This window comes from Podarcis cretensis (genome assembly GCF_951804945.1).
Source record: "Podarcis cretensis genome assembly, chromosome: 7".
NCBI lineage: Eukaryota > Metazoa > Chordata > Lepidosauria > Squamata > Lacertidae > Podarcis > Podarcis cretensis.
Genome location: NC_137176.1, coordinates 86,660,270 through 86,686,573, shown reverse-complemented (window position 1 = coordinate 86,686,573; position 26,304 = coordinate 86,660,270). Strand labels below are relative to the sequence as shown.

The 26,304-nt window shown below is 42.3% G+C and overlaps 1 protein-coding gene and 1 pseudogene across 3 annotated transcripts in view; both read right to left on the bottom strand.

Moving 5' to 3' along the window:
• Window positions 1-1,526: 1,526 nt before the first annotated feature.
• On the bottom strand, window positions 1,527-22,762 carry LOC307219533 (mas-related G-protein coupled receptor member H pseudogene; annotated as a pseudogene). The gene is made up of 2 exons: window positions 22,432-22,762; window positions 1,527-1,731 (listed from the first exon to the last, which is right to left on the bottom strand). The product of its transcript is annotated as a mas-related G-protein coupled receptor member H pseudogene (transcript).
• The window catches only part of LOC307220477 (mas-related G-protein coupled receptor member H-like), a 29,093-nt gene continuing 23,771 nt past the window's right edge, over window positions 20,983-26,304 (bottom strand). The window contains exons 3-6 of one of the 2 annotated variants that reach the window (XM_079984474.1): window positions 25,918-25,989; window positions 24,173-24,388; window positions 23,386-23,482; window positions 20,983-22,114 (exon numbers count right to left, since the gene is read on the bottom strand). In XM_079984474.1, coding sequence (XP_079840600.1) covers window positions 21,079-22,074 — 996 coding nt within the window. In that variant the 5' untranslated portion in view covers window positions 22,075-22,114; window positions 23,386-23,482; window positions 24,173-24,388; window positions 25,918-25,989 and the 3' untranslated portion in view covers window positions 20,983-21,078. Of the gene's footprint in view, window positions 22,119-23,385; window positions 23,483-24,172; window positions 24,389-25,917; window positions 25,990-26,304 lie in introns of both variants that reach the window. The other variant, XM_079984475.1, reaches the window with a different exon arrangement.

Sequence of the window (26,304 nt, the reverse complement as noted above, 5' to 3'; positions counted from 1 at the left end):
CTTGTGAACCTGGGATTCGGCTGGCACCTTTTGCGCCTCCCCTACTCACAGGGAAACTCTGTTTTGGGGATCCGGAGCGACGTGGGGTGAGTGGTGTGGTGCTTCGAATTGACTGCTTCTTTCACGGAGTGAAGCCGCATTGCTGTTGCCGGAGAGCGCTGACTTTTTCCTGTGGACAATTGGACTTTAAACAACTACCCGTGAGTAGAACGGAAAATTGGACCTTTAAATACCTTAATTTGGCACCGAAGCGGGAAGGTCTTAAACAGGAAGTCCGCCTTCCGCTTTTGTAAATAGATTGAAGCAAAGACGTTACAAGCTAAAGTCTTTGAAAGTTTTTGGCAAAGGATTAAATCTCCATCGGTTAAAATTACAAAACCCTCCTTGGAAGCAGGAGAAGAGGGGGGAAATTTTGGACCTAGAGAGCCTGCAGGAGAGAGTGAAAAATCAAATTACCACTGCTCTGAACCTGGAAACGGGCTGCCAGAAAGAGTTCATTAATTGCGAACAGAAAATCCCTTTCAATATACATGCTCTAAAGGTGTGTTCCATTATGTCTTTTTTTCCCTGACAAAAACCATATTCGTTCTGCCAAAGAATTTGGAGTGAAATGTGAGGCTTTCATGTAGTTCATTCCCCTTTGCAAAGAATCTGTTTTCTACACAATTAAGCAAATCTTACCCACCTCACAGCCTGCTGAAGAAGCAATCTGGTTGTGTGTGTGTGTGTGTGTGTGTGTGTGTGTCATTCTATCCAGGTGGCTCTTTACTATACCAGAAATGATACAGAAAACCTCATAGTAGATTCATTTGAAATAATAAAATAGCAAGAACAGATAAAACAAACACCAAGAAATAAAAGCAGTTCTCATCAGTAGTTGAAAAAAAGAAATGGGGGAGGACCATCTCTGTGTTTCTCTAGGCATATAGAATCAATGGTAGACCTACAACAGGTGAAATGCATTTATTTAAACAAAAAGCCAAAAGGAAACTACAGCAATATAACAAGAGGTAGAAAAATGAAGCTTTCTGATTCATTCTTTTGAAAGCATCATTTCTGGGTTCAGACCCAGAATTCTAGCTCGTCTCTGCGAGTGGCAGCCGGTACAGACGCCCATATGGACGGTGTGCAAGAATGGCAGCCCATACAGACGCCACGCAAGCGGTACCCATACGGACTGCGTGTGCCCTCAGCCGCTCTACAGCTTGGGAGAGGCAGGGGCCATCTTGTCACCCCCCCCAGAGTGGCACCCAGGGCAGACCACCCCCTCCGCCCCCCACTTTGTACGCCCCTGGCTGTATACGCGAATTCAGATGTCACTATTTCAAATAAAATAAATAAAGTAAATGGGAAAGCAAAGATGAGGAAGAAGAGCTCAAGAAAGAAGACTCTTAACACCTTTCCCTGCCTCCTCTGTTGTGATCCAGAGCAAAGTTTTATCAACAGGGTCAGAGAGGAGATGGTCGTTAGTGGGAGGCAAATTATGGCAGTATCCAAAACAAGTAAAAAACAGAAAGGTTTTCAGCAAATGCAATATCAACAGTAGAGGGAATGACACTGAGCAGGAAAGAAAGGCTCCATATTATGGCACCAAAATGGCGGACAAGCATGGAGGCTGGTGGAATCAATACCAAATTGGGAAGAGGACAGAAACACACCTTTCAGTGCTGATGGCTGTCAACAGAAATAGACCAGTGATGTACATGAGGAAAAAGTAAGAAGAAAGGAACCCTTGCAACAAATCAGAAGAGATAAGTATATCCGCAAAGAAAAATACCAGCTTCGTTACTGGAGAAAAATAAAGTATATAAGGACGCCAAGCTCAGCCACAGCCAAATTCAGAATGAAGATGGTGAAACAATTCCTTTTCATGCCAAAGCTGAGAAGCCAGATGACAGTTACATCCTCCGTAAGTCCAAAAATGCTAATAACTGAAATAAAGGCAGGGTTAATAAGGTCTATGATATTCCATAATTAATATGTTCATAGTTTGGGAGCCCAGTTGCATTGTCTCCTTATCCTTATCTTCCCTTACAGCACCCAAAAGGGACAAGGCTTGCGGGCTATAATTGCTCCTCATGTTCAATCTCTGCTTTTGAGCTGCTTCTTGTATGAATCCTCCTCCTAGGAGAAAAGAGACAAAAGTGAAGTCAGTGCCCATTAAATAAAACTCAACCATATTACATTTGTATAAAGATTTCCCCTCCCTCTGATCCATTCAAGTAGCTGGAGTTGGTGGAACAAAGTTGTTGGTGGAACAAAGATTTGTTGAGCAACCAGAAAGTGTGAAATTCAAGAGTTTAATTAATTTGGACTTAGTGAAGGAACGGGAAATCCACACAGGATTATTACACTTGCTATCGGCTTAAGGAGACTAACAGAAGAGATTGTAAAGGAAAAAGAGAAATTATACGAACAAGATATGATGTGGCAACACCAAGATAAGACTGGATAGAATTATGAACTTTGTTTGGACTGATTGGGACTGATTTGGACATTAACGCAGTAATAAGAAGATGATCTGAATTCCCCTTTGGATCTTGAAGTATGGGTTCCCCCAACAAAATTTAAAAAATTGGCTTTGTAATTCGGAATTTATATGATGTGATTTAATTTGATGTGATTGGCCAGTTAATAAAAATTATTTAAAAAACAAAACAAAAACAAGAGTTTAATTAATTTGCTCTACTTTGAAATCCTGAGTAACAAACCCTAAGCAGTTTAGGGGGCAAGAGGGAAAGAGGAGAAAACTGCCAGCAGCAGGTGGTTTTAAAATTTAAACCACACAGAGATAGCAAGAACAGAGGAGCAGCACCACATAGTGGTAGGAGGGGAAATGAGGCAGAAGAGGAACCCCTGGAGGATCATGACACAAAAAAGCAGGGCTATCAGGAGCTATGTTGTGTCTCCGGAGCTACAAAATTGATTCCATGCCTTCACCTCAGAGGAAGGAAGGAAGTGTTGCTGGACTACCTTTGAGCTTTACGGTTGGAGATTGTAAAATCTTCTTCAACATTCTCTTTTGATGAACCCCCACAGTGGAACTCCTCGCCCTATACATTTATGCAAGAGGAAATATTTTCTTGGTCAGGCACAGACTCTCATACAGTGTTGTTTAGTCGTTTAGTCGTGTTCGACTCTTCGTGACCCCATGGACCAGAGCATGCCAGGCACTCCTGTCTTCCACTGCCTCCCGCAGTTTGGTCAAACTCATGCTGGTAGCTTCGAGAACACTGTCCAACCATCTTGTCTTCTGTCGTCCCCTTCTCCTTGTGCCCTCCATCTTTCCCAACATCAGGGTCTTTTCCAGGGAGTCTTCTCTTCTCATGAGGTGGCCAAAGTATTGGAGCCTCAGCTTCATGATCTGTCCTTCCAGTGAGCACTCAGGGCTAATTTCCTTCAGAATGGATGAGTTTGATCTTCTTGCAGTCCATGGGACTCTCAAGAGTCTCCTCCAGCACCATAATTCAAAGGCATCAATTCTTCGGCGATCAGCCTTCTTTATGGTCCAGCTCGCACTTCCATACATCACTACTGGGAAAACCATGGCTTTAACAATACAGACCTTTGTTGGCAAGGTGATGTCTCTGCTTTCATACAATAACAGATGCTTAATATCCATGCACAATCAGTCATGCAAACACACGCAAAATGCAACAATTGCACATGTAAACAGAGAGCTTCTTCATGTCCCTCAGTTGTTAGTCGATTTGAATTCAGAAAACATTTGGTGGCTCTATCAGAAAACAGCAGGGTTCCATGCATTCTTAAGAAGTTTCCCAACATTGTGTTGCAGGAAGATGTTATTCCCCTTTTTATCAATAGTTAATTTAAGAGATGCATCTTGCCTTTTAAGTCTTGATCCCGTGGAAAGACAATCTTCAGGAATTGTATTCCTGTTTATCCAAAGCTCAGCCATAAGAACCAGACACTTTGCCCATCTCTCACATATTCGGGATATCCACTCTCCACAAATTCCAATCACTGGAATATTTCATTGTAAGGTTCTCCATCCCCACTCTCACTTCTTGCTTCTTTGTTGTGCTTTGGCATCCATCTGTCTCGTGAGTCAATGGAGGAGGACACCTTTGGAGGTGAGGTCAAGCAGTTGGACAGTTGCCGCGCCTGCTGTGGCTGTAGCTTCTTTTTATATTCCTGCCAATTATCTCTTCCCTTCCACCTCTATCAACTTCAACTGACCCAAGTTCTCCTGCTGCAAAAATCAATCTGAATATATACTGTGGTGGAAAACTTTTGTGGGGTTCATTTCAGGAGCAGGAGCATGCGCACGCACACGCGTGCACACAAACACACACACACAGACTAAATCAGGCAATCAAATCAGGTAATCCTTTATCATGCCTCTGGTTGTTAGTGGCTGGGAATTTAAAGCAGGGAAACTGCTGTTGCCCAGGTTCTGCTTGCAGGCTATTCATAGGCATTTGACTGGCTATAATTAGAAAAGGATGCTGCACCACATGGGGTAATGGCTTGACCCTAGAGTTCTTATGTGTGTTTGATGGAGGGAGAAAGGTTGTTTTCTGCTGCTCCAGAGAAGCGGACACGGAGCAATGGATCCAAACTACAAGAAAGAAGATTCCACCTAAACATTAGGAAGAACTTCCTGACAGTAAGAGCTGTTCGACAGTGAATTTTCTGCCAAGGAGTGTGGTGGACTCTCCTTCTTTGGAGGTCTTTAAGCAGAGGCTTGACAACCATATGTCAGGAGTGCTCTGGTGGTGTTTCCTGCTTGGCAGGGGGTTGGACTCGATGGCCCTTGTGGTCTCTTCCAACTCTATGATTCTATGATTCTATGATTCTATGAGCTTTGAGCATTTAATACATCTTTGGATGTCTATCAAAGAAAAAGCTACACACTCCTGCCACAAATGTACTTTTGAAACATAAATGGACTTTCAAAGCACCTTGTCTTCTCAAGTCCCAGATAAGGCTGGACTCTTCGCTACCATTTTCACTGGATCTTTGAAGAGAAAGAAAAGTGTGGCAGATATTCTAGAACAATCTAAAGAGTAACTATATATTTTCTGAGATTCAGGAAGGAGTGAATGCATTATTTACAACCCCTTTTGGGAGGTGGTCTGGATTCCTTTAACAGAATACCTTTCACATAGGGATGACGAGACAATTCTCCCATCCCTATCAAATGAACCAGTGCCTATCCACAACCTTACAAGTTGTGATGAATTGCTACGTGGCAGGTGAAACCCAAATGGCTACAGCCAATCAGCCAAGTGAGGAAAATTCCTGCCGTGCCCCTGTCCCAACGACAGACGATACACGACAGCATAGCAAGGTCAATCACAAAATGCCCTAAAATTAGGGAGAGGTGTGCGGGTGTTCCGATGCATGAGCCGAAAGAGGAAGCTCTGGGACACGTGCATGAGTCTCTCAATCCGTTTGGACTGCACCCCATTGGCCAGATTAAACCCAGCAACTAGGGACCTACCAATTGCGTGTTGTAGCTATCCAATTGGGACGCAGGTGGCGCTGTGGGTTAAAGCCTCAGCGCCTAGGGCTTGCCGATCGAAAGGTCGGCGGTTCGAATCCCTGCGGCGGGGTGCACTCCCGCTGCTCGGTCCCAGCGCCTGCCAACCTAGCAGTTCGAAAGCACCTCCGGGTGCAAGTAGATAAATAGGGACCGCTTACCAGCGGGAAGGTAAACAGCGTTTCCGTGTGCGGCTCTGGCTCGCCAGAGCAGCGATGTCACACTGGCCATGTGACCCGGAAGTGTCTCCGGACAGCGCTGGCCCCTGGCCTCTTAAGTGAGATGGGCGCACAACCCCAGAGTCTGTCAAGACTGGCCCGTACGGGCAGGGGTACCTTTACCTTTACCTAGCTATCCAATAGACCCACCCACAACCAGGAGGTCAGTCTCCAGGTCTCACCACAACATGTGCCCTCTTTTAGGGAGGACACAATTTGTGTGTACGTAGCCCAATAATTCACAGATTGTACTATCCATTAAATAATCACAATTTGTTTTGGTTTCTTTGACTTCCTGAGCAGAAAAGTAAAGCATTCTAATTCTTTTGAAGCATTATATCTGGGGGCTAGGCCCCAAAACATTCTTTTCCATAAGGTTCCACCCCCAAGGTATTAAGATCAACAGAGCAGGCCCTTTTAGTTGCTCTGCCTCCATCAGAAGTTTGGGGTGGTGGAGGCCCAGGAAAAGGCATTATTTATGATAGCCTGGAGAAGTTTAAGACTTCATGTGGCTGGGATTGGACATGTGTACCCATGATCATGTCCCACAATAACAGGATTTCCAGGATGTTTCCCAGCACAAATACCTCATTAATATTCTCCAGTTCATAGCTGATGGAGTATGGCCCATTGGCGATTTCTAATTTGGAAAATGCTTAGCTTTTGATCAGAGAGCCCACAACCGTCATAGCATAAACTGGTATAGCAGATTTTTTTTTCTAAAAAAATCATCAAAGATAATTAAAAATATTTTAATAGCCAAGAAGAAATTAAAAGAACCACAAAGAATTGCAGGCTTCACTCATCTGAGTCCTCTGGGTCTAGGACAGTATATAAATTCAATAAATAATAATGTAATATAAATTCAATAAACAATAATCTGCCATTGAAAGAAAAGGAAATAGGGTTTACCTCTATGTCTCCCCACACATATACAATTTGTGGATATTAACAAATAGATTTATAATAATAAGATACTGAGTTCAGAGTAGAACAAAAACCAAGAAATATAAGAAGAGATAGAAAATGAAGCTTTCTGAAAAAACCTAATCAGTTTTTTTTATTAAAACCTTTGTGTTACAAAGCAAACAGATAAACAGTGAAAGATACATCTGTCGTCTCCACTTTCAGTTCCTAGTCTTTTTACAGGTGGATTCTTTTTTGCAGTCATTAGATCTGGGTTTGGACCTGAATGTCTCGCTTCTTTCTGCAGTCTTCCTCCTCCTTGAAAACCCTCTGGAATATGACCTTCAAGCTCTCCCTTGATGGACTGTGTTTCTTTCTTCCAATCAGGAAATAAATCAGTGGGTTAACACTGCTGTTTAGGCAGCTGCATAAGAGGCCAAGAAATATTTCTGTATTGTTTCCACCATTGCAGAGAGTATATAATAAAATGCAAGTTAATGGGAAAGCTAAGAAGAGGAAGAAGAGGAGGGCAAGTAGGATGGCTGTTAAAGCTTTTCCCTTCTTCCTCTGTTGTGATCTAAAGTAAACTTTTATAAACAGGACCAGAGTGGAAACAGTCATGAGTGGGAGGCAAAGTATAGCATTCATTAGAAGTAGGTAGAAAAGGGGTTTCATTGTAACTCTAAAAACAAAAAGAATTATGAAGATTACAGTGATCAGGAAAGCAATGATCCATAGTAAAGGTAAAGGTAAAGGTACCCCTGCCCGTACGGGCCAGTCTTGACAGACTCTGGGGTTGTGCGCCCATCTCACTTAAGAGGCCAGGGGCCAGCGCTGTCCGGAGACACTTCCGGGTCACGTGGCCAGCGTGACATCGCTGCTCTGGTGAGCCAGAGCCGCACACGGAAACACCGTTTACCTTCCCGCTGGTAAGCCGTCCCTATTTATCTACTTGCACCCGGAGGTGCTTTCGAACTGCTAGGTTGGCAGGCGCTGGGACCGGGCAGCGGGAGCGCACCCCGCCGCAGGGATTCGAACCGCCGACCTTTCGATCGGCAAGCCCTAGGCGCTGAGGCTTTAACCCACAGCGCCACCTGCGTCCCTGCAATGATCCATATTGTGGCACAAACAAGGGTGGAAAAGTGTGGTGGTCTGTGGCATCGATGCCAAAGGGGAAAGATGACAGAAACACACCTGTCCATGCTAATGGCTGTCAACAGATATTGACCAGTGTTGCACATGAATAAAAAAAGAATGGAACCCCAATATAGAAAGGAATTATATGAGAATGAGAATGAAAATAACATCAGAAGATGTATAATGGAAAGAATAAATAAGCATATGAGAGCCCCAAGGTCAGCTGCAGCCAGATGCAGGATGAAGGTGGTGAAAGGATTCCTCTTCATGCAAAAGCCAAGAAACCAGATGACAGTTCCATTCCCAATGATTCCAAAAATGCTAATAAGTGAAACGAAGACGACGATGATAATTTCTGTTAAAAATTTCGATGAAAATATATCACCAGAACCATGTTGGGAGTTGGGGAGCCCAGTTCCATTGTCGGTTCCATTCAAAGTGGACCAGGTTCCCAGGCTATCATAGCTCATCTTGCTTAATTTCTGCTTTTGAGCTATTTCTTGTATGGCTCTTCCTACCAAGAGTAAATAAACAAATGTGGATTCATTTTTTTGCTATACAGTTCAACCATATTAAAGTGACACACTCATACAATAATAAAAGAGACATGCTGTGGTGGGAATTCATGACCGATAAACAAACAAACAAACAATTTAGGAATATTGTTCGTTGGAATTCTTGTCAAAACTTATCAGTTTCAAAGGTTTAGGGGGAAATGCAGTACAGGAAGGAATTATAGATTTTTCCTCACGGTAAAAAAATCTGCAGGCACAGCATCAGTAAGCTAAACTAAATTTCCCCTCTTCTGCTCTCAGAGTCAGTCTTAACATCTGAAACTTAAATATTGTGACCTAAACACTGGGAATGGGGACTTCCGGGTTAGCGCGATCGGATTAATGGCGGATTCCCTCCGAGCTCCGGAGGGAATCGGCTCTGCTGAGGACGGGTCTTACCGCGCCGGCGACGCGGGGACCCTTAGAAACCACAGGCGCGGAAGCCTGCGGACTTGGTGACTCGGCGGGCACCTTCCCCGACCCACGAAGAGCCTTTTTAAAGGCTACGGAGAGGGTACGGGGAGCGGCGTGGTGCTGTGAGTAGACCGCTACTTCAGTGGAGCGTAGCCGCGAGCCATGGCCGGAGAGCGCTGACTTTTTTCCCAAAATTCGGACTGGAAAATAAACAACCCGTGAGTAGATTGGAATCTGGACTTTAAAATTTATACCTTTGAATTCGGTACAATCGGGGGATGTGCTAAAGGGAAGTCCGCACCCCCCCTACCTACAAACGATCTAAAGCAAGGATTGGAGAACTAAGGTGGAGAGTATTGTTTTTGGTGTCAGATAAAAGATACTTCAATGAATTTGACAAAAGAAGTCTTTGTGCTGGAGAGAAAGTGAGGAATTTTGGAAGCTTTTGTGTAACCCCCCCCCCCCCCGAACCTGGGAGTGTCCTCTGCGTAAGCCGGAGGAAAAAGAATAAGGAGTTTGACAGCTGTCAAAGGAGCTGTCAAACGGGCGGTTAGAGTTGGGAACTTTGTTACTTAATAACTCTCTGAATTAAAAGTGTTGCATTTGAACTGAGGTGGTTGGAGACAACGTAGCTATAAACAATAGGTGACGGACTGTTGGAAAAGGACTATCGAGTAATTGGAATCCCCCTAGGGGGAACTAGAGACATTACAATGGCTGCAGAGGGAAAATTACTGGCAGAGATAGAAAAAATGTTTTTTCTCGTGGGAATCCTGCAGGAGCAGAGTACGGCTATGAACAAAGAACTTATGACCTTGAATTCTAAAACAAACAACTCTGCTGAATGCATAAAGGATTTGACTAATAAGAAATCTGCAGCTGAACCAGAAGAGACATTTTTGGAACAGGTGGAGAGGAAAGAAGGAGCGGAAAAGGAAAATACCAATGAGAAGCCTATATTGTCAGGAAATAAAGAAGAAGATCTTCGGATTACAAATCTGCGAAAGATGAGAAAGATGAAGGAGGAAGTCCCTGGAGTACCTGGAATACTGGAATTTAAAAGAATAAAGAAATATGATTGGGACTTCCTCTTTGAGTATGGGAGAGCAGCTGACCTTTTGCAGCAACTGCTTTTAAGTATTTTGGATGGAAGAAAACTTGGTGTGACTGCGACTGAACTCCTTCGAGACCTGAGGACCAACAAAAAGGGTTACCAACAAAATCGGCGGAGAGAGACTGACAGAGGCTTGAAGGCCTCGGATGTGAGGAATCCGGGCTAGGAACTGTTTCTGTGGACATAAGGGATGGAAACCGGGGTAGGGAGGGAGGGGAGAACAGAATTTTAAAATTTTATGATTTTTGTATTTGGCCATTATGACATATAATTAATTAAAATATAAAGGGAGAAATTCGTGGGAGAGAAATTAGGTCGACCTTAGAAAAAAGATTTAATGTTTATAAGAGAATTGGATAAGTTAAATGTGGATAAGTAAAAAGAGTTAAGTTTTAAAAATAATAATAATATGTTAAAGATGAGAGATAAGAACTTGCTGAATTAATTATTGGAATTGGGATGTATGAAGAGGGGGTGGGGGGAAGTCAAGGAAAGAGGGTAAAGAAAGTAAGACTATGAAATTATATATGTTTTGTTTTTGTTTTTGTTTTTGTTGTGTGTGTGTGTATAAAATGTGAAAACCTAATAAAAATTTTATAAAAAATAAAAATAAATAAACACTGGGAATGGGGTGGCTGGATAGGCTCAGTGCTTCAGATGTGGAGTGGAGAAGAGGAACAGGAGAAGGACTTGAATGGCTCTGGAGATCAGGAAAACAAAAGCCATTACAGTGGTGCCCTGCAAGACGAACGCCTCGCAAGACGGAAAACCCGCTAGACGAAAGGGTTTTCCGTTTTGGAGGCGCTTCGCAAAACAAATTTCCCTATGGGCTTGCTTCGCAAGACGAAATGTCTTGCGAGTTCCTGCGGTTCCCCCCCTTTTCCCCCCTTTTCCAAAGCCGCTTATCAGCTGATCCACTGATAAGCTGCTTAACAGCTGATCGCTAAAAGCCGCTAATCCGCTAATAGCGCTAATCCGCTAAGCTGTCAATGGGCTTGCTTCGCAAGACGAAAAAACCGCTACACGAAGAGCCTCATGGAATGGATTAATTTCGTCTTGCGAGGCACCACTGTATTATCCCCAGCCACAATTGACGGCTTTCAACATAAATAAAAACATAACAAAACAATGCTTGGGGAATGCATATGTAAGTTGTTATTATTATTATTAAACTGTTATATTTAACAAAACCAGATTAAATAAAACTCAGTTGAAATCCCCTCTCCTGGTCTCCCAATGGCCAGACAGATGCTTAAGGGAAGCCTACAAACAGCTTCGGAACAGAAGAGTGATCTCCACACCTGTGGTTTTCTGCTGGCCCATCAGATCTTTAATTTCACAACCCACTCGGGGCAACTCTGAAGAGCAACCTGTTGTTGTTGTTTTATAGGGCATTGGGGATACTTCTGTTCAATCCCAAATACATTGACATATTCCCAAATATTCCTTAGATGAAAATAGGGTCATTTTTAATTCCTCTCCTATTGACCCTCCTTAATCCCCATTCTGTATCTCTCACATAGCATTTCCTATCATAAGAAGGACAATTGCCACCACCAGTAAACTGTTGCATCCCTATTGTAGAGCAATTGTGAGGCAGATTATTGGTTTGTCCAGCCCAGTATTCCCTTCTCCAGGGATTCAACCTGGACTTTTCTGCCTTAAATGCATGTACACTTCTGCCTTTGGTTCTTCTCCCACTTTTGCAAATGAACTATGTCAACCTGAGACATTCACATACCTGTGAGCAACTGTTGATTAGCCGTCTAAAGACAAGGTGAGTTGGAGGCAGCAAGAAGCACAAAATCATGTGCTGGAATGAAGAGGTAGTCAGAATTGACTACAGACACAAGGAGGAGAATGTTCGCAGGATGTTTAGGGCTCCACCCATTACTCTTCATCTGTTCTTAAGCAATTTGCCAACATCCTGTGGCAAGAAGAATTTTGTTCGTTGGTTGTCAAGAGAGCTGATTACACAGGAGGTTCTTGCCTCCAAAGTCTTGATGTCATAGAGTAGCATTCTTGAGATAAGTGAGTAAATAAGTTGCAGGCAGCAACTGGGTGAGGGTCAAAACTACAGTGCTTGAGATTCTTTGGGGGGGATGATATGCTTTGAATTCATGGTGTTTATGGAGCCCCACAGGTGTAACTATGGAACCTGGAAATCATGGGGGGGGGGGGGCTTTTGAATGATTAAGAGGTGGACAATGGCTAACCAGGCGGGAGAGGAGAACATAATAGAATGGTTGAATGAGATGGCACGCACATACATATGTATGTAAAGATCTATGTAGAGTAAATAACATGGCATGTTCTGGCTAGATCATTTTCCTTGTTCAAATTGACGGTTCATCCACCAATCCACCAGTCCCATTCCAAAAAGATGCAGTTTCAAGCCTTCTCCAGGGACCTTCCAGGCAGTGGTCCAAGTGACCTTGCCTTTGCTGTGCAGCTTTCCCATGAAAAACACACTCATTGCCTCTGAATTGGAATGAACAGCAATCTGCAGAAAACCCAGTGGTCAATTGTTTTGATTCAACAGTACAGAGAGGGTTTTCCTGGGTAGGAAATGGAAGGCCAAATGAGGTGTGGAGGAGCCCTGAGAACCTGTTTTTATATGCCCCGTGAGATGTTAGAGCAGTGGTGGCAAAACTTGGTCCTCCAGCTGTTTTGGGACTAAAATCCCTATCATTCCTGACCACTCATCCTGTTACCTAGGGATGATGGGAGTTGTAGTCCCAAAACAGCTGGAGGACCAAGTTTGGCCACCACTGTGTTAGATGGTCAGCCATAGACATTAACGGAGACATTTGAAAATTTGTGTAGTTTGAAATGGGCAGATATGGCCATAATTGATTTTTACAACAGATATATCAAATAAATAGTTGGGGGGAAAGACACAAATGGAGAGGGGACCCTCCAATTAATCCAGTGCTCAATGAGCTCAATGGGACTTTGCGAAGTGACAGAGAAGAAACAGTGAACTGATTATTTGAAATACTCACCTATTGTTCCTGCCAAATCAGGACATTTTCCCTTATGTTCCAAGTATATATTTTGTGTTTCTTTGGATTTCAAGCATGGGCAAATTGCATCTAAGTTTGTTTGGCCACTAGTTCCTCTTTTGTCTTCTTGCTAGACCTAGTTGCAAAACTAACCACCATTTCCCATTCTGATACAATCAGAACTTAGCTGTTAAGTGTGAAACAGAAATCTGATAACAGATAGGACACCAAGAAGAATCTCAGTTGTGAATCTAAAGACTTCCTTTGATTTCTTGGTTCTGAGTTTCGTACCTATGATTGGCACTTATGGGGCTTGGCACTTATGGTGGAGTAACTCAAAGGATAATGAGGCAAAAACAAGGCAATATATTGAAAAAAACAACAACAGCAGCAGTGTTAAAAAGCGTATGTAACTTTTGCGTGGACAGGCGGAGTCCCCCCAACCCCAGGGGACCTCTGAGTGGAATAATGACTCAAGACAACGTGCTATGGGATTACAATTGGCCACAACTTTATTAAATTTCTGGTGTAGGAAAACCTTGGCTCAGGCATTAGGCGTTTATCCTTCCCAATCCACAGCCGGAGATCTGGAAGACATCAGGATTATCCAGAATGAGTGCAGATTGTGCTGGCTCTGGAGAACATATGTTCAAGCAGAAAACCCGCCCCTGTTTCGCCGCCGTTGGAGGGAACAGCAATGACAACCTCTCGGCGTATGGCCAATGCCTCCCCTTGAGACCCCTTTAACAGGGAACCCTGGGATCACTGCCGCAAGGGGGGCGTGGGTCATCACTTCACACACACACTCCATTTAGGAAGATAGACTAAAGGATTCCGCCCAAGGCCTGAAACTGCCAAAGTCCTGACGTTTTGCTACTGGAAAGGCAAAACCTGCAAATGCTGGAAAATTCCTTTCCGGCCCTTCAACAGCGACCAAGATGTAGCAGCGCCTGCGTATCTGTGGAGAAGAGGTTAACCTGCAAAAGAAGACTTAACTGAGGGAGGGCAGGGTGGGAGGAGCTCTGGAATCAACTGACGCTTCACAGTAGGATTCACCTTCTGTTGTGTGGGCAGGGTGGTCCCTCCCCTTACCTGGCTGAACCCCTTGTAACGCCTTCCCAGGCTGGATTGGTCAACTGGCTGAGGTAGGCGGAGACCTTCAGATATCCAGCCTGGGGAGGATGAAGCCAGCCCAAACTATCAGGGTCTGTACTAGGATCCGGGAGGTGGGGGCTGTGTGCGACCACGCAAAAGGCAGCCCCCATTTGATGTGGGGAGTGGTCATTGTTCTTATTGGTCCAATTTAAATTCTGTTTTTCATCACTTTTTTTAAAAAAATGAAAATCACATTCTGTGCAGCTATAATAAGAAGTGGTTCTAGAGAAGGACTATAGTTTGGGGATTATAATACATATGTTATATGCAGAAGTGCCAAAATTTAAGCTGTGGTGACTCTAGTTCAAGGGACCAAGGGAGGGGAAATCCTGGAGATCCTCTCCTTGAGATCCTAGAGGATCATTGAGATTCCTTTTTCCTCCCTTTACAGCAGACAGTGCTGACCAAGGGGATCAGAAAGTCCAACTTAGAATTACACATCTTGGTCTGTTCCTAAATCCACATATTAAATACACAGACAAACAATCCAGTCAACTACTGACATATGGGGGGAAAAAACCATTATTTTAATCTACAGTTTATTATACCCCAATTTGCTCTCATCCGTGCTCTCTAATCACAGAATGCATATAATGAAGAAGAACAACAGGACCATTTATGTCACAAAGAAATTGGTTTCGTTTCAAGAGTAGTCCTCCTGCACGTTCACCTCTGCCACCCAATAATGGTCCCCCTCTTGCTCTTGCAAATGAACTTCACCAACTTGAAACATTTGCATACCTGTGTCAGTCAGTTTTATTGCACATAGCCAAAGGCTTCTGCAATGTACACAGAATCATTCAACAATTAAAAAGAAATATGCTGGATTAATACAAAAAACTTAAAACATTTATATTATCAAGACATTACCTACTCTAAACAGAGCTATAGGTAAAGGTAAAGGGACCTCTGACCATTAGGTCCGGTCGTGGCCAACTCTGGGGTTGTGGCGCTCAACTCACTTTACTGGCTGAGGGAGCCGGCATACAGCTTCTGGGTCATGTGGCCAGCATGACTAAGCTGCTTCTGGCAAACCAGAACAGCACACGGAAACGCCGTTTACCTTCCCACCGGAGCGGTACCTATTTATCTACTTGCACTTTGATGTGCTTTCAAACTGCTAGGTTGGCAGGAGCAGGGACTGAGCAACAGGAGCTCACCCCGTTGCGGGGATTCGAACCACTGACCTTCTGATTGGCAAATCCTAGGCTCTGTGGTTTAACCTACAACGCCACCCTCATCCCTGAGCAGTCCCTTACAATACCACTAAAATGATAACAAAAATTAACAAATAGGTTTATAATAAAATGATACTGAGTTCAAAGTAGAACAAGTACCAAAAAATATAAGAAGAGAATATGAAGCTTTTTTGGGGGGACCACACAGTATTTTTTATTAAAGCCTTTGTGTTACAAAGCAAACAGATAAACAGGGAAAGGTACATCTGCCATCTCCACTTTCAGTTCATAGTCTTTTTCACAGCTCGACTCTTTTTTTAAAGATATCAGATCCAGGTTTGGACCTGAACGTCTCACTTCTTCCTGCAATCTTCCTCCTACTTGAAAACTCTCTGGTATATGACCTTCAAAATCCAGAAGTCCTTACCACCATGAGTTCATCATAGAATCACAGAGTTGTAAGGGACTCCAAGTGCCACACCCCTTTTTTCCTCTCCTTTATTTATTAAATTCATATTACATGTTAGTTACTGTACAATTTCAGCACTGTACATAAAATATATTATATTAAATATATGGATTCCAGACATCTAACCCTATACCCTATTCACCATTTACCCAAATACCTATGTGACTTCCCTCACCCATGTGCATTATGTCCTTCTCACTATATTAAAACTCTATCATTGTGTTCACATTTATTCATCACATTAATCAATCCTCTATTCTAGAATCATTGCATCTTAGCATAATGAATTCAATCATTACTTATCCAAAGATTTCCACTGAAGTAATATTGTACAATATATTCTTCAACACCCTTCCATTCCTTTCTTAATTCTTGTTTTGACTGCATTCTAATTTACGCTGTCATCTTGGCATCAATGTATTCACAGTATTTAATTTGCCACTCTGACATTGAGGGTGTCTCCTCGCTCTCTTTCAATTTTTGGCCAGGAGTAGTCTTGTGGCCGCTGTTCCATGTAAAAAGACTCTGACCTTGTCTTTAGGGATATCATCTGAGACTAGACCAAGAAGAAACACTTCAGGTCTTTTTTGGAAGGTTAATTTGAAAATCTTTTTCAATTCCTCATAAATATTATTCCAAAAAGTCTTAAGCTTTGCACAGTTCCTCCAAATATGATATAGTGAGTCTTCATCCTTTTTGCATCTCCAACATAAATTTGTGGGTAGTTTATAATTTTTTGCCAATTTGACTGGGGTCATATACCACCTATAGCAAATCTTCATGATGTTTTCTTTAACGGTGGTGCACGCAGTAAAATTTATATCATTTTCCCATAACCTTTCCCATCTCTTAAACCAAACTGCATATCCCAAATCTTGTCCCCATTTTATCATAAATTCCTTGGTTTGCTCATCTTTAAGTTCCCACTCAAGGAGCAGATTATACATTTCAGAGATATTTTTCTTGGGTTTCTTATGGTTTCTAATTGGAATTCAGATTCTTCCTTCAAAAAACCAATTTTCTTGTCACGAACAAATTTATCATTTAGTTGGTAATACTGTAGCCAGCTGGTACAATATACTTTTAGTTCTTCATATGATTTGAGTTTTAACTGTCCTCCCTCCTCATTTATCAATTGTCTATATGTGGTTCTAATTAAAAAACTGTTGATCAGCAATCTTTAGACAGAATGAGTGGACAACATGAAGGCATGCAACATCTTGTTCTGGAATAACTAGGCAGGGCAGAAGATTTGCAGAAATGAATGCAACCCCAAGGGAAAAACAGATGTGTTCTCAAGTTGAGGGCAACAAGTTTAGGACTATCCCCCCTCCCAACTCATTTTCATTTCCTCTGAATCAGTTTGAAATTTCATGTGGTAAGAGGAGTTATTAAGATTGCTAATGATGACATTCTTAGAATGAGACTCTTTCTTAGCTTAGGATGAGAGTCTTGCCTCCTGAGGCTTAATGTCTTGGAAAGGGGTTCCTGAGAAAATTGCACAAGTACGCGGCTGAACCAAAAAGCTTCACTGTGATGCAATCAGGAGAAATATCTATTTTGATGACAGTCAGAACTTCCCTTTATTTTTTCATGCTTAAGCAGCATCACGGATACACAAGAAACACAGGGATATTCATATAATAGGTACAATATTTAAACCCCTAATAGCTTAGCCCCCAAAACATTCTTCTCTATAAGGTTCTACCCTCAAGGTATTAAGATCAACAGAGCGGGCCTTTTAGTTGCTCTGCCTCCATCAGAAGTTTGGGGTGGTGAAGGCCCCAGGAAAAGGCATTATTTATGATAGCCTGGAGAAGTTTAAGACTTAATGTGGCTGGGATTGGACATGTGTACCCATGATCATGTCCCACAATAACATACTCTCCAACTGCCCCAAATCTTCTGGACCACCACAGAAACAATTAAGCCATCACAGCTTCTTCCTTTTGCCAGGAGAAATCCTGATTTAAGCTCCTCTTAAAGTGACAGTGGAGTTGCAGCTAGCTTGTAGTTTCAGCAAAGATGCAATATGTCCCATGGACCTTTAAGAGTAGTTTGGCTCCCTGTCTTCCACCCCCATTCCTAGATACTTTATGCAGAGGGGAAGACCCCGAAGTGGCAGGGGAACATTGATAACGGAGGAAGTGTATGAGTGAAGGTGTTTTTGGAGACTGCAGCAACCAGTAGGGAAGCAGAGGGGAAGAGTTTGGATTTGATATCCCGCCTTTCACTCCCTTTAAGGAGTCTCAAAACGGCTAACATTCTCCTTTCTCTTCCTCCCCCTCAACAAACACTCTGTGAGGTGAGTGAGGCTGAGAGACTTCAAAGAAGTGTGACTAGCCCAAGGTCACCCAGTAGCTGCATGTGGAGGAGCGGAGACACGAACCCGGTTCCCCAGATTACGAGTCTATCGCTCTTAACCACTACACCACACTGGGGAGAGAGCACTTTCAAAATACAAGCCTACAGTGCTGGGAAGATGAAAATGCTGTCACTCTCCCTGCTTTTCTCTCCCCTTCTCTTCATTCTCTCTCCTTCCCTCCCACTTTCCCCCATTCTGCTTTTAGCATCCAGACAACATGTGCTGGCCCCCCTCTCTTGCTAGACAGCTCCCAGTCACCCACCAATTCAACACATACATCATCCAAACTTTTCATGTTGGCGACACACTTTTTAGACCTGTCCCATGGGATGTTAGACGGTCATCTATAGATATAAATGAAGAAATTTAAGAAGCCGTGGAGCTGGAATTTGACAGATATGGCCATTTTTGCTTTCAACAAGAAATACCGGTATATAAATATAATGAAAGGGAAAAGTTCTCAGTAGTGGCGCCAACCCTGTGGAACGCCCTCCCATCAGATGTCAAAGAAATAAACAACTATCTGATGTTAAGAAGGCATCTGAAGGCAGGCCTGTTTAGGGAAGTTTTTAATGACTGATGTTTTAATGTATTTTTAATATTTGTGGGAAGCCATCCAGAGTGGCTGCGAAAACCCAGCCAGATTGGTGGGGTATAAATAATAAATTATTATTATTATTATTATTATTATTATTAGGCATCCAATCAGCACAGTGCTCAAGGAGCTGAACATGATTTTGGAATTGACAGAGGGGGAAAAGTTAATGAAAATGAAATGAATCTCTAACAGTCCAGTTTCCACTTTGCTAATTGCTTCGAGTCATTTAGTTCAACCGGCTTTGGGTTGTTTTTCCAACCTCTGTGTACATATTGGAGTGAGTGACAGGCTGCATCTTGCCCAATGCATATCTCCTCCAGCATTACCTTCTCACAGTAGCCATCAAATGCATTTGAGAAGTGGACAAACAGGTCCTGAGTGTATTCTCCTCACATGGAGATGAGTTGATCCTGAACAGAAGGATGGCACACATTTTGTTTCAGGGTCCCTCTTATATGCACGTATTGGAATATATTAGTAGATGTTACTATGTGAAATCTCTAGCTGTGTCTTGTTTTTGTCACCCTGGACATAATTTCAGTCAAAGGAGACCAATAAAAAACATTTTCTCCCCTTAAAGTTTCCATAGAGTGCCATCATTCCCCCAGGTATTTCCCCCCCTTCCTGTTAAATGTATCTTGGCAGATATTCAGTATGACATCAGGTAACTGACAGTTGTGTGGCCCTACCCACCTGTCAAACCTAGCACATTGTGGGGTTGATTAAAGATCTGGACTTCAGGCTAGATCCTGGAAGCTTGGGCTCAATCCTTGTCTAGCAGGCCCAACAGTCAGATATTTCCTCTCTTTTAAAATACCAGATTTCCTTTCATTAATAGGTCAGACAATGCTCTAGGGACAATATGTTGCTGCAAAATTGTACAGCATCTAGCATAACACAATGACAATGCACCTGGTAGGTCGTCTATTCCAACCGCCTGCTCAGTGTTAAAACTTTGTGATCACCCTGAAATCAGTAATTCACATTGAATGCAGGTCAACAAGGCTAGGGACAATGTTACCCAAAGTTCCGCACACTGACTTACTAGGAATTAGAGTGACTCATTAGAACCAGGGTGATAAAGTTAGAAGTGGTAATCTTTTGGAGGCATTGTAACTGAGTGCTGGAGGTTTGAGTTTTCTCTCTCTCACACACACACACATGCATAAACTGCAGGAGCTAGATTTGAGGACAGTAATTTCTCCCTGCCAGCCATTGGGTGCTTTGTGCCATTCTGATGATGAGTGTTACTTGATCAGCCTGATTTTTTTGTTAGCCTTTTCTGAGAAGCAGCTTGCTGCCTCTCAGTTGCATTAGAGCCTTTGCACGTTGTGGTGGGTCACTTAGCTTGTGCCAGTGAAAAGCTAATCAGCTTAAGAGGAGCCCAGTCATCTTCTCCCCTGCTCAGAGGTGACTCTTTGCTCTGCAGTGCAGAGTGGACTGCATGGTTTCACCTGCTTTATTCTCATGCCCTATCCCAATCCTTCTTAATAAGTGTTGACTAGAATGATGTGTCAAGGTGAGTTTTTATCCATGGCAATTTTGGTTCTTCACCATGCAAAGGAGTCTAGTGTAGGTTAGGATATAGTCTTGATGCCTAGCATTGAGTGGAAAGTGCATTGTGGCATGATATGGAACCATCTCCCTCCTGTATCCTCTGGTGTTTTTTTCAAAAACTTTATTGGAAAGTTGGAGAAACATTGATGTCATGATTCACTTCTACTAATTGTCACATTGTCCTATAAAGGTGTAGAAGGAAGAATTTTTTGATTTCTATATGCACATAGTTATATTTTCCATATCACTACATCCATATAATAAGAATGGCTTTTTGTCAGCCACAACTCATCAGAGCTGAATTCCCACACCCCTCAGTTGGATGCCGTGGCTATTATAAGAGAACAAGGGAGCACAGCTGTCAACTTTTCCATTTTCTTGTGAGGAATCCTATTCGGAATAAGGGAATTTCCCTTTAAAAAAGGGGAAAGTTGACAGCTATGCAAGAGAGGACTTCATGGTGAGTTTCTGAAGCTCTTTTTCTAGAAAAATAGCACAGAAAATAGGGATTGTACTGGTGGAATGTTCTATCATGCACTTTTTTAAATATCTGGGGAAAATATTTTCTTCTGTTTTCTTCAAACATCCGTGCTCTACATGTGAAGATTTATTTACTTCATTCCCTTTGGCAATGAATCTGTTTTCTATACCATTTAGCAAGTCATCCCTATCAGCTCAAAGTCTGTTGGAGCAGCTTTTCTTTCTATTTCATTTTCTAAAACATATAAAGCATTAATCCTGTGAAATAGGTAATCCAAGGGGCTTTTAATGATACTGCTAAAACAAGGAGAAAAATTAACAAATGAATCCAAAATAATAAAATAGTGAGCACAGAGGAAAAAAAGTACCAAGAAATACACCAAGAGATAGAATATGAAGCTTTCTGAGCTATTTTGAAGTCTTCACATCCGGGTTGGAACTGGAACTTCTTGTTCCTCTCTGCAGTTTTCCTCCTCTTTGAAAAGTCTGTGGAGTATGACCTTCATGCTCTCCCTGGATCGAGCCCTCTTGTTTCTCCCAATCAGGAAATAAATCAGTGGGTTAATACTGCTATTCAGGCAGCTGCATAATAACCCAACAGATATTGCAAAAGATTCAACATTATAGGCTATAAATGGAGTGAAAAAACAGATCAATGAAATGCAAGTTAATGGGAAAGCTAAGAAGAGGAAGAAGAGGAGGGCAAGTAGAATGGCTTTTAAAGCTTTTCCCTTCTTCCTCTGTTGTGATCTAAAGTAAACTTTTATAAACAGGACCAGAGTGGAAACAGTCATGAGTGGGAGGCAAAGTATAGCATTCATTAGAAGCAGATAGAAAAGGGGATCCATTGTATCTCTCAAAAGATAAAAAATCATGCTGATTACAGTGAGCGGGAAAGAAATGATCCATATTGTGGAACACACAAAGGTGGGAAAGTGTGGTGGTCGGTGGCATCGATGCCAAAGGGGAAAGACAACAGAAACACACCTGTCCATGCTGATGGCTGTCAACAGATATTGACCAGTGTTGTACATGAACAACAACAAATACTCGAATAATGGAAACAAGTAAATATACAAAGGTAAGAATGGAAATATAGTCAAAATTCTCATAATCGAAAGAGAAGATAAGCTCATGAGAGCCCCAAGGTCAGCAACAGCCAGATGTAGTATGAAAGTGGTGAAAGGATTCCTCTTCATGCAAAAGCCAAGAAACCAGATGACAGTTCCATTCCCAATGATTCCAAAAATGCTAATAACTGAAATTAAGACAAGGAAAATAATGTCTGCTATATGATATGTTGATAATTCATGATCAAAACCGTCCTGGGGGGTTAGGATGTCAGTTCCATTTTCTGCTCCAATGTCTTCCCATGAAGCATTCCAAGGGGACCAGGATCCCAGGCCATCATTGCTCATTTTGCAGGATCTCTACTTCTGAGCTTCTCCTTCAATGGCTCTTCCTACCAGGAGAAAAGAAACAAATGTGGAGTCAGTTTTGGCTATAAAGCTCAACCATATGAAAGTGAGACACTCGTATTAGAAATAGAAATACTTTATTGTCACCGAACCACTTGTTTACAGTGAGATTAAATGAGCCCCTCCCCCCACAATCTCTCAGTCCTTATTACACTCTGTGCGCTGTCGTACGACCACCAACCCCCAACGTCAGCTGCTGATATTGACCAGTGTTGAACATAAACATAAAGAAATGAATGAAGAAATATATTGTAAACAAATATGAAAATAATGCCTGAAGAAACGTTATCAAAATACAGCATAAGCACATGAGGTCAGCAACAGCCAGATGTAGAATGAAAATGGTGAAAGGATTCCTCTTCATGCAAAAACCAAGAAACCAGATAACAGTTCCATTCCCCATAAGTCCAAAAATGCTAATAACTGGAATTAAGAAAAAGAGAATAATTTCTGCTTTATGGTATGTTGATAATTCATAATCAAAACTGTGTTGGGGGGTTGGGAGGTCAGTTCCATTTTCTGCTCCAATATATTCCCATGAAGCATTCAAAGAGGACCAGGATCCCAGGCCATCACTGCTCATCTTGCTGGATCTCTACCTTTGAGCTGCTCCTTGCACTGTTCCTCCTACCAGTGTGGTGTAGTGGTTAAGAGCGGTAGTGGTTAAGAGCCAGTGTGGTGTAGTGGTTAAGAGCGGTAGTCTCGTAATCTGGGGAACCGGGTTCGCGTCTCCGCTCCTCCACATGCAGCTGCTGGGTGACCTTGGGCTAGTCACACTTCTCTGAAGTCTCTCAGCCCCACTCACCTCACAGAGTGTTTGTTGTGGGGGAGGGAGGGAAAGGAGAATGTGAGCCGCTTTGAGACTCCTTAAAGGGAGTGAAAGGCGGGATATTAAATCCAAACTCTTCTTCTTCTTCTTCTTCTTACCAGGAGAAAATAAACAAATGTGAAGTCAGTTTTGGCTTGGAAGCCCAACCATATTAAAATGAGGCACTCAAACAATAATAAAAGAGACATGCCATAGTGGGAATTCATGACTGATAAACAAACACTTTAGGAATATAGTTCATTGGTATGTTTGTCACAACTTATCAGTTTCAAAGGCTTAGTGGGGAAATGGAGTTCGCCGATGTGTTGTGGAGTTTTCCTACAAGTAAAAAATCTGCAGGCATAGAATCAGTAAGCACATCATTTTTGAACTAAAATTCCCCTTTTCTGCTCTCTGAGTCATTCCTGACATCTCAAATTAACGTATTGTGTCCAAAATACTGAGAGTGGGATGGTTTGATGGGCTCAGTGCTTCAAATCTGGAGTGGAGAAGAGGAACGGGGAAAGGAGTTGAGCAGCTCTGGTGACCAGCAAAACAAAAGCCATTGTGATTATTAGTACCCCACCCATCTGACTGGGTTCCCCAGCCACAGTGGAAAACTTTCAACATAAAAAATTACATAACAAAATGATGCTTTGGGAAGGCATGTGTAAGTTTGTATTATTATTAAAATGTGATATTTAACAAAACCAGATAAAATAAAACTCAACTGAAATCCACTCTCCTGGTCTCACAATGGCCAAACAGATGCTTAAAGGAAGCCTACAAACAGCTTCAGAACACAACAGTCATCTCCACTCCTGTGGTTTTCTACTGGCCCATCCGCTCTTTAATTTCACAACCCACTCGGGGCAACTTTGACATGGGGACACTTCTGTTCAATCCCAAATACATTGACATATCCCCGAATATTCCTCAGATGAAAATAGGGTCATTTTTAATTCCTCTCCTATTGACCCTCCTCAATCCCCATTCTTTGTCTCTCACATAGCATTTCCTATCATAAGAAGGACAATTGCCACCACCAGTAAACTGTTGTATCCCTACTGTAGAGCACTTGTGAGGCAGATTATTGGTTTGTCCAGCCCAGTATTCCCTTCTCTGGGAATTCAACCTGGGCTTTTCTGCCTGAAATGCATGTACACTTCTGCCTTTGGTTCCTCTCCCACTTTTGCAAATGAACTATGTCAACCTGAGACATTCACATACCTGTGAGCAATTGTTGATCAGCAGTCTAAGAAAATGGTGAGTTGGAGGCAGCAAGAAGCACAAAATCATGTGCTGGAACGAGGAGGTAGTCAGAAGATTGGCAGAATTGACTACAGCCCCAAGGAGGATAAAATGGATGTATCACCAAGCTGTCCGCAAGATGTTTAAGGCTCCACCCATTACTCTTCATCTGTTCTTAAGCAGTTTGCCAACATCCTGTGGCAAGAAGAATTTTGTTCATTGGTTGTCAAGAAAGTTAAGAGGAGGTTCTTGCCTCCAAAGTCTTGATGTCATAGAGAAATATTCTTGAGAAAAGTGAGTAAAGAAGTTGCAAGGAACAACTGGGTGAGGGGTAAAACTACAGTGCCTGGGATTCTTTGGGGGAAAGATATGCTTTGAATGCATGGTGTGTATGGAGCCCCACAGGTGTAACTATGGAACCTGGAAATCGGACTGGGGGGGAGGTTCTGAATGTCTAAGAGGGGGGAAATGGAGAACCAAGAGGGAGAGGAGAACAGAATGGAATGGTTGGATGAGATGGCACACACACACATGTGTGTGTAAAGATCTATGTAGAGTAAATAACATGGCACATTCTGGCTAGATCATTTTCCTTGTTCTTATTAAGGGCTCGCCCACCCTTCCACCAGTCCCATTCCAAAAAGGCACAGTTTCACGCAGTTTTCAGACACCGGTGCAAGTGACCTTGCCTTTGCTGTGCAGCTTTCCCCTGAAAAACACGCTCTTTGTCTCTGAATTGGAATGAACAAAAATCTGTGGAAAAACCCAATGGTCATTTGTTTCGATTCAGCAGTAAAGAGAGGGTTTTCCTAGTGGGAAATGGAAGGCCAAATGAGGTGTGGAGGAGCCCTGAGAACCTGTTTTTATATATCCCAGTGGATGTTAGAGGGTCAGCCATAGACATGAATGGAGACATTTGAAAATTTGTGTAGTTTGAATTAGGCAGATATGGCCATTATCTACTTTCACAATAAGTAAGTTAATTAAATGGCTGGGGGAAAGACACAAATGGAGAGGGGACCCCACCAAATCAATCGATTGCTCATTGTGGTCAATAGGATTTTGGGAAATGACAGAGAAGAAACAGGGAACTGATTACTTGAAATACTCGCCTATTGTTCCAGCCAAAATCCTAGACATTTGACTCTGTGTTCCAAGTATACATTTTGTGTTACTTAGGATTTCAAGCATGGGCAAAGTGCATCTAACTGTGCTGTTCGTTCTGCTGCTAGTTCCTCTTTTGTCTTCTTACTGCAACGTGGTTGCAAAACCACCATTTCCCATTCTGATACAATCTGAATTTAGCTGTTAAATTTGGAACAGAAATCTGATAACAGATGTCACCGAGTTGTGCCAGAGCACTAAGACTAATCATATGTAGCTTTTGTTACTATTTATCCAATTTTGTTCCATAGAGTAACACATCTGAGTCTATTCCTAAATCCACATATCAAATACACAAACAATCCAGTCAGTCATGGTTCACATATGGAAAAACAACAATGATATTTTAATCTACAGTTTATTGTACCTTAATCTGCTCTCATTCGTGCTCTCTAATCACAGAATGCATATAGTAAAGAATAATAGGAATGCCATTTATGTCACAAAGAAACTGGTATCTCTTCAAGGGTATTCCTTCTGCATGCAGACCTCTGCTACCCTATTATGGTTCCCCTCTTGCTTTTACAAATAAACTGCATCAACTCGAAACATTTGCATACCTGTGAGAAACTCTTGATCAGCAATTTTCAGAGATGGTATGTGGAATGCAGAAGGAAGTAGAATATCCTGTGCTGGGATAAGTTGGGGGTCGTAGCATTTTCAGAAATGAATGTAGCTCCAAAGAAACAGCAGATGTTTTATCAAGCTTCCAGCTAGATGTTCAGGGCTCCACCCAATAATTTCTATCAGTTCTTTTATCTGTTCTTGTCAATATCATGAGGTAAGATCCACCCACATTGGTTATCAAGATGGCTGGTGTAGGAGGAGATTCTTAACTGCATTCAAGGTTGCATCAAACATAAGACACATCAGAAGAAAATGATGCATAAAGACAAGCCCTCCAGAAAGGCCAACTCTTCAGCTTGCTTTTATGATGTGTTTTCTTC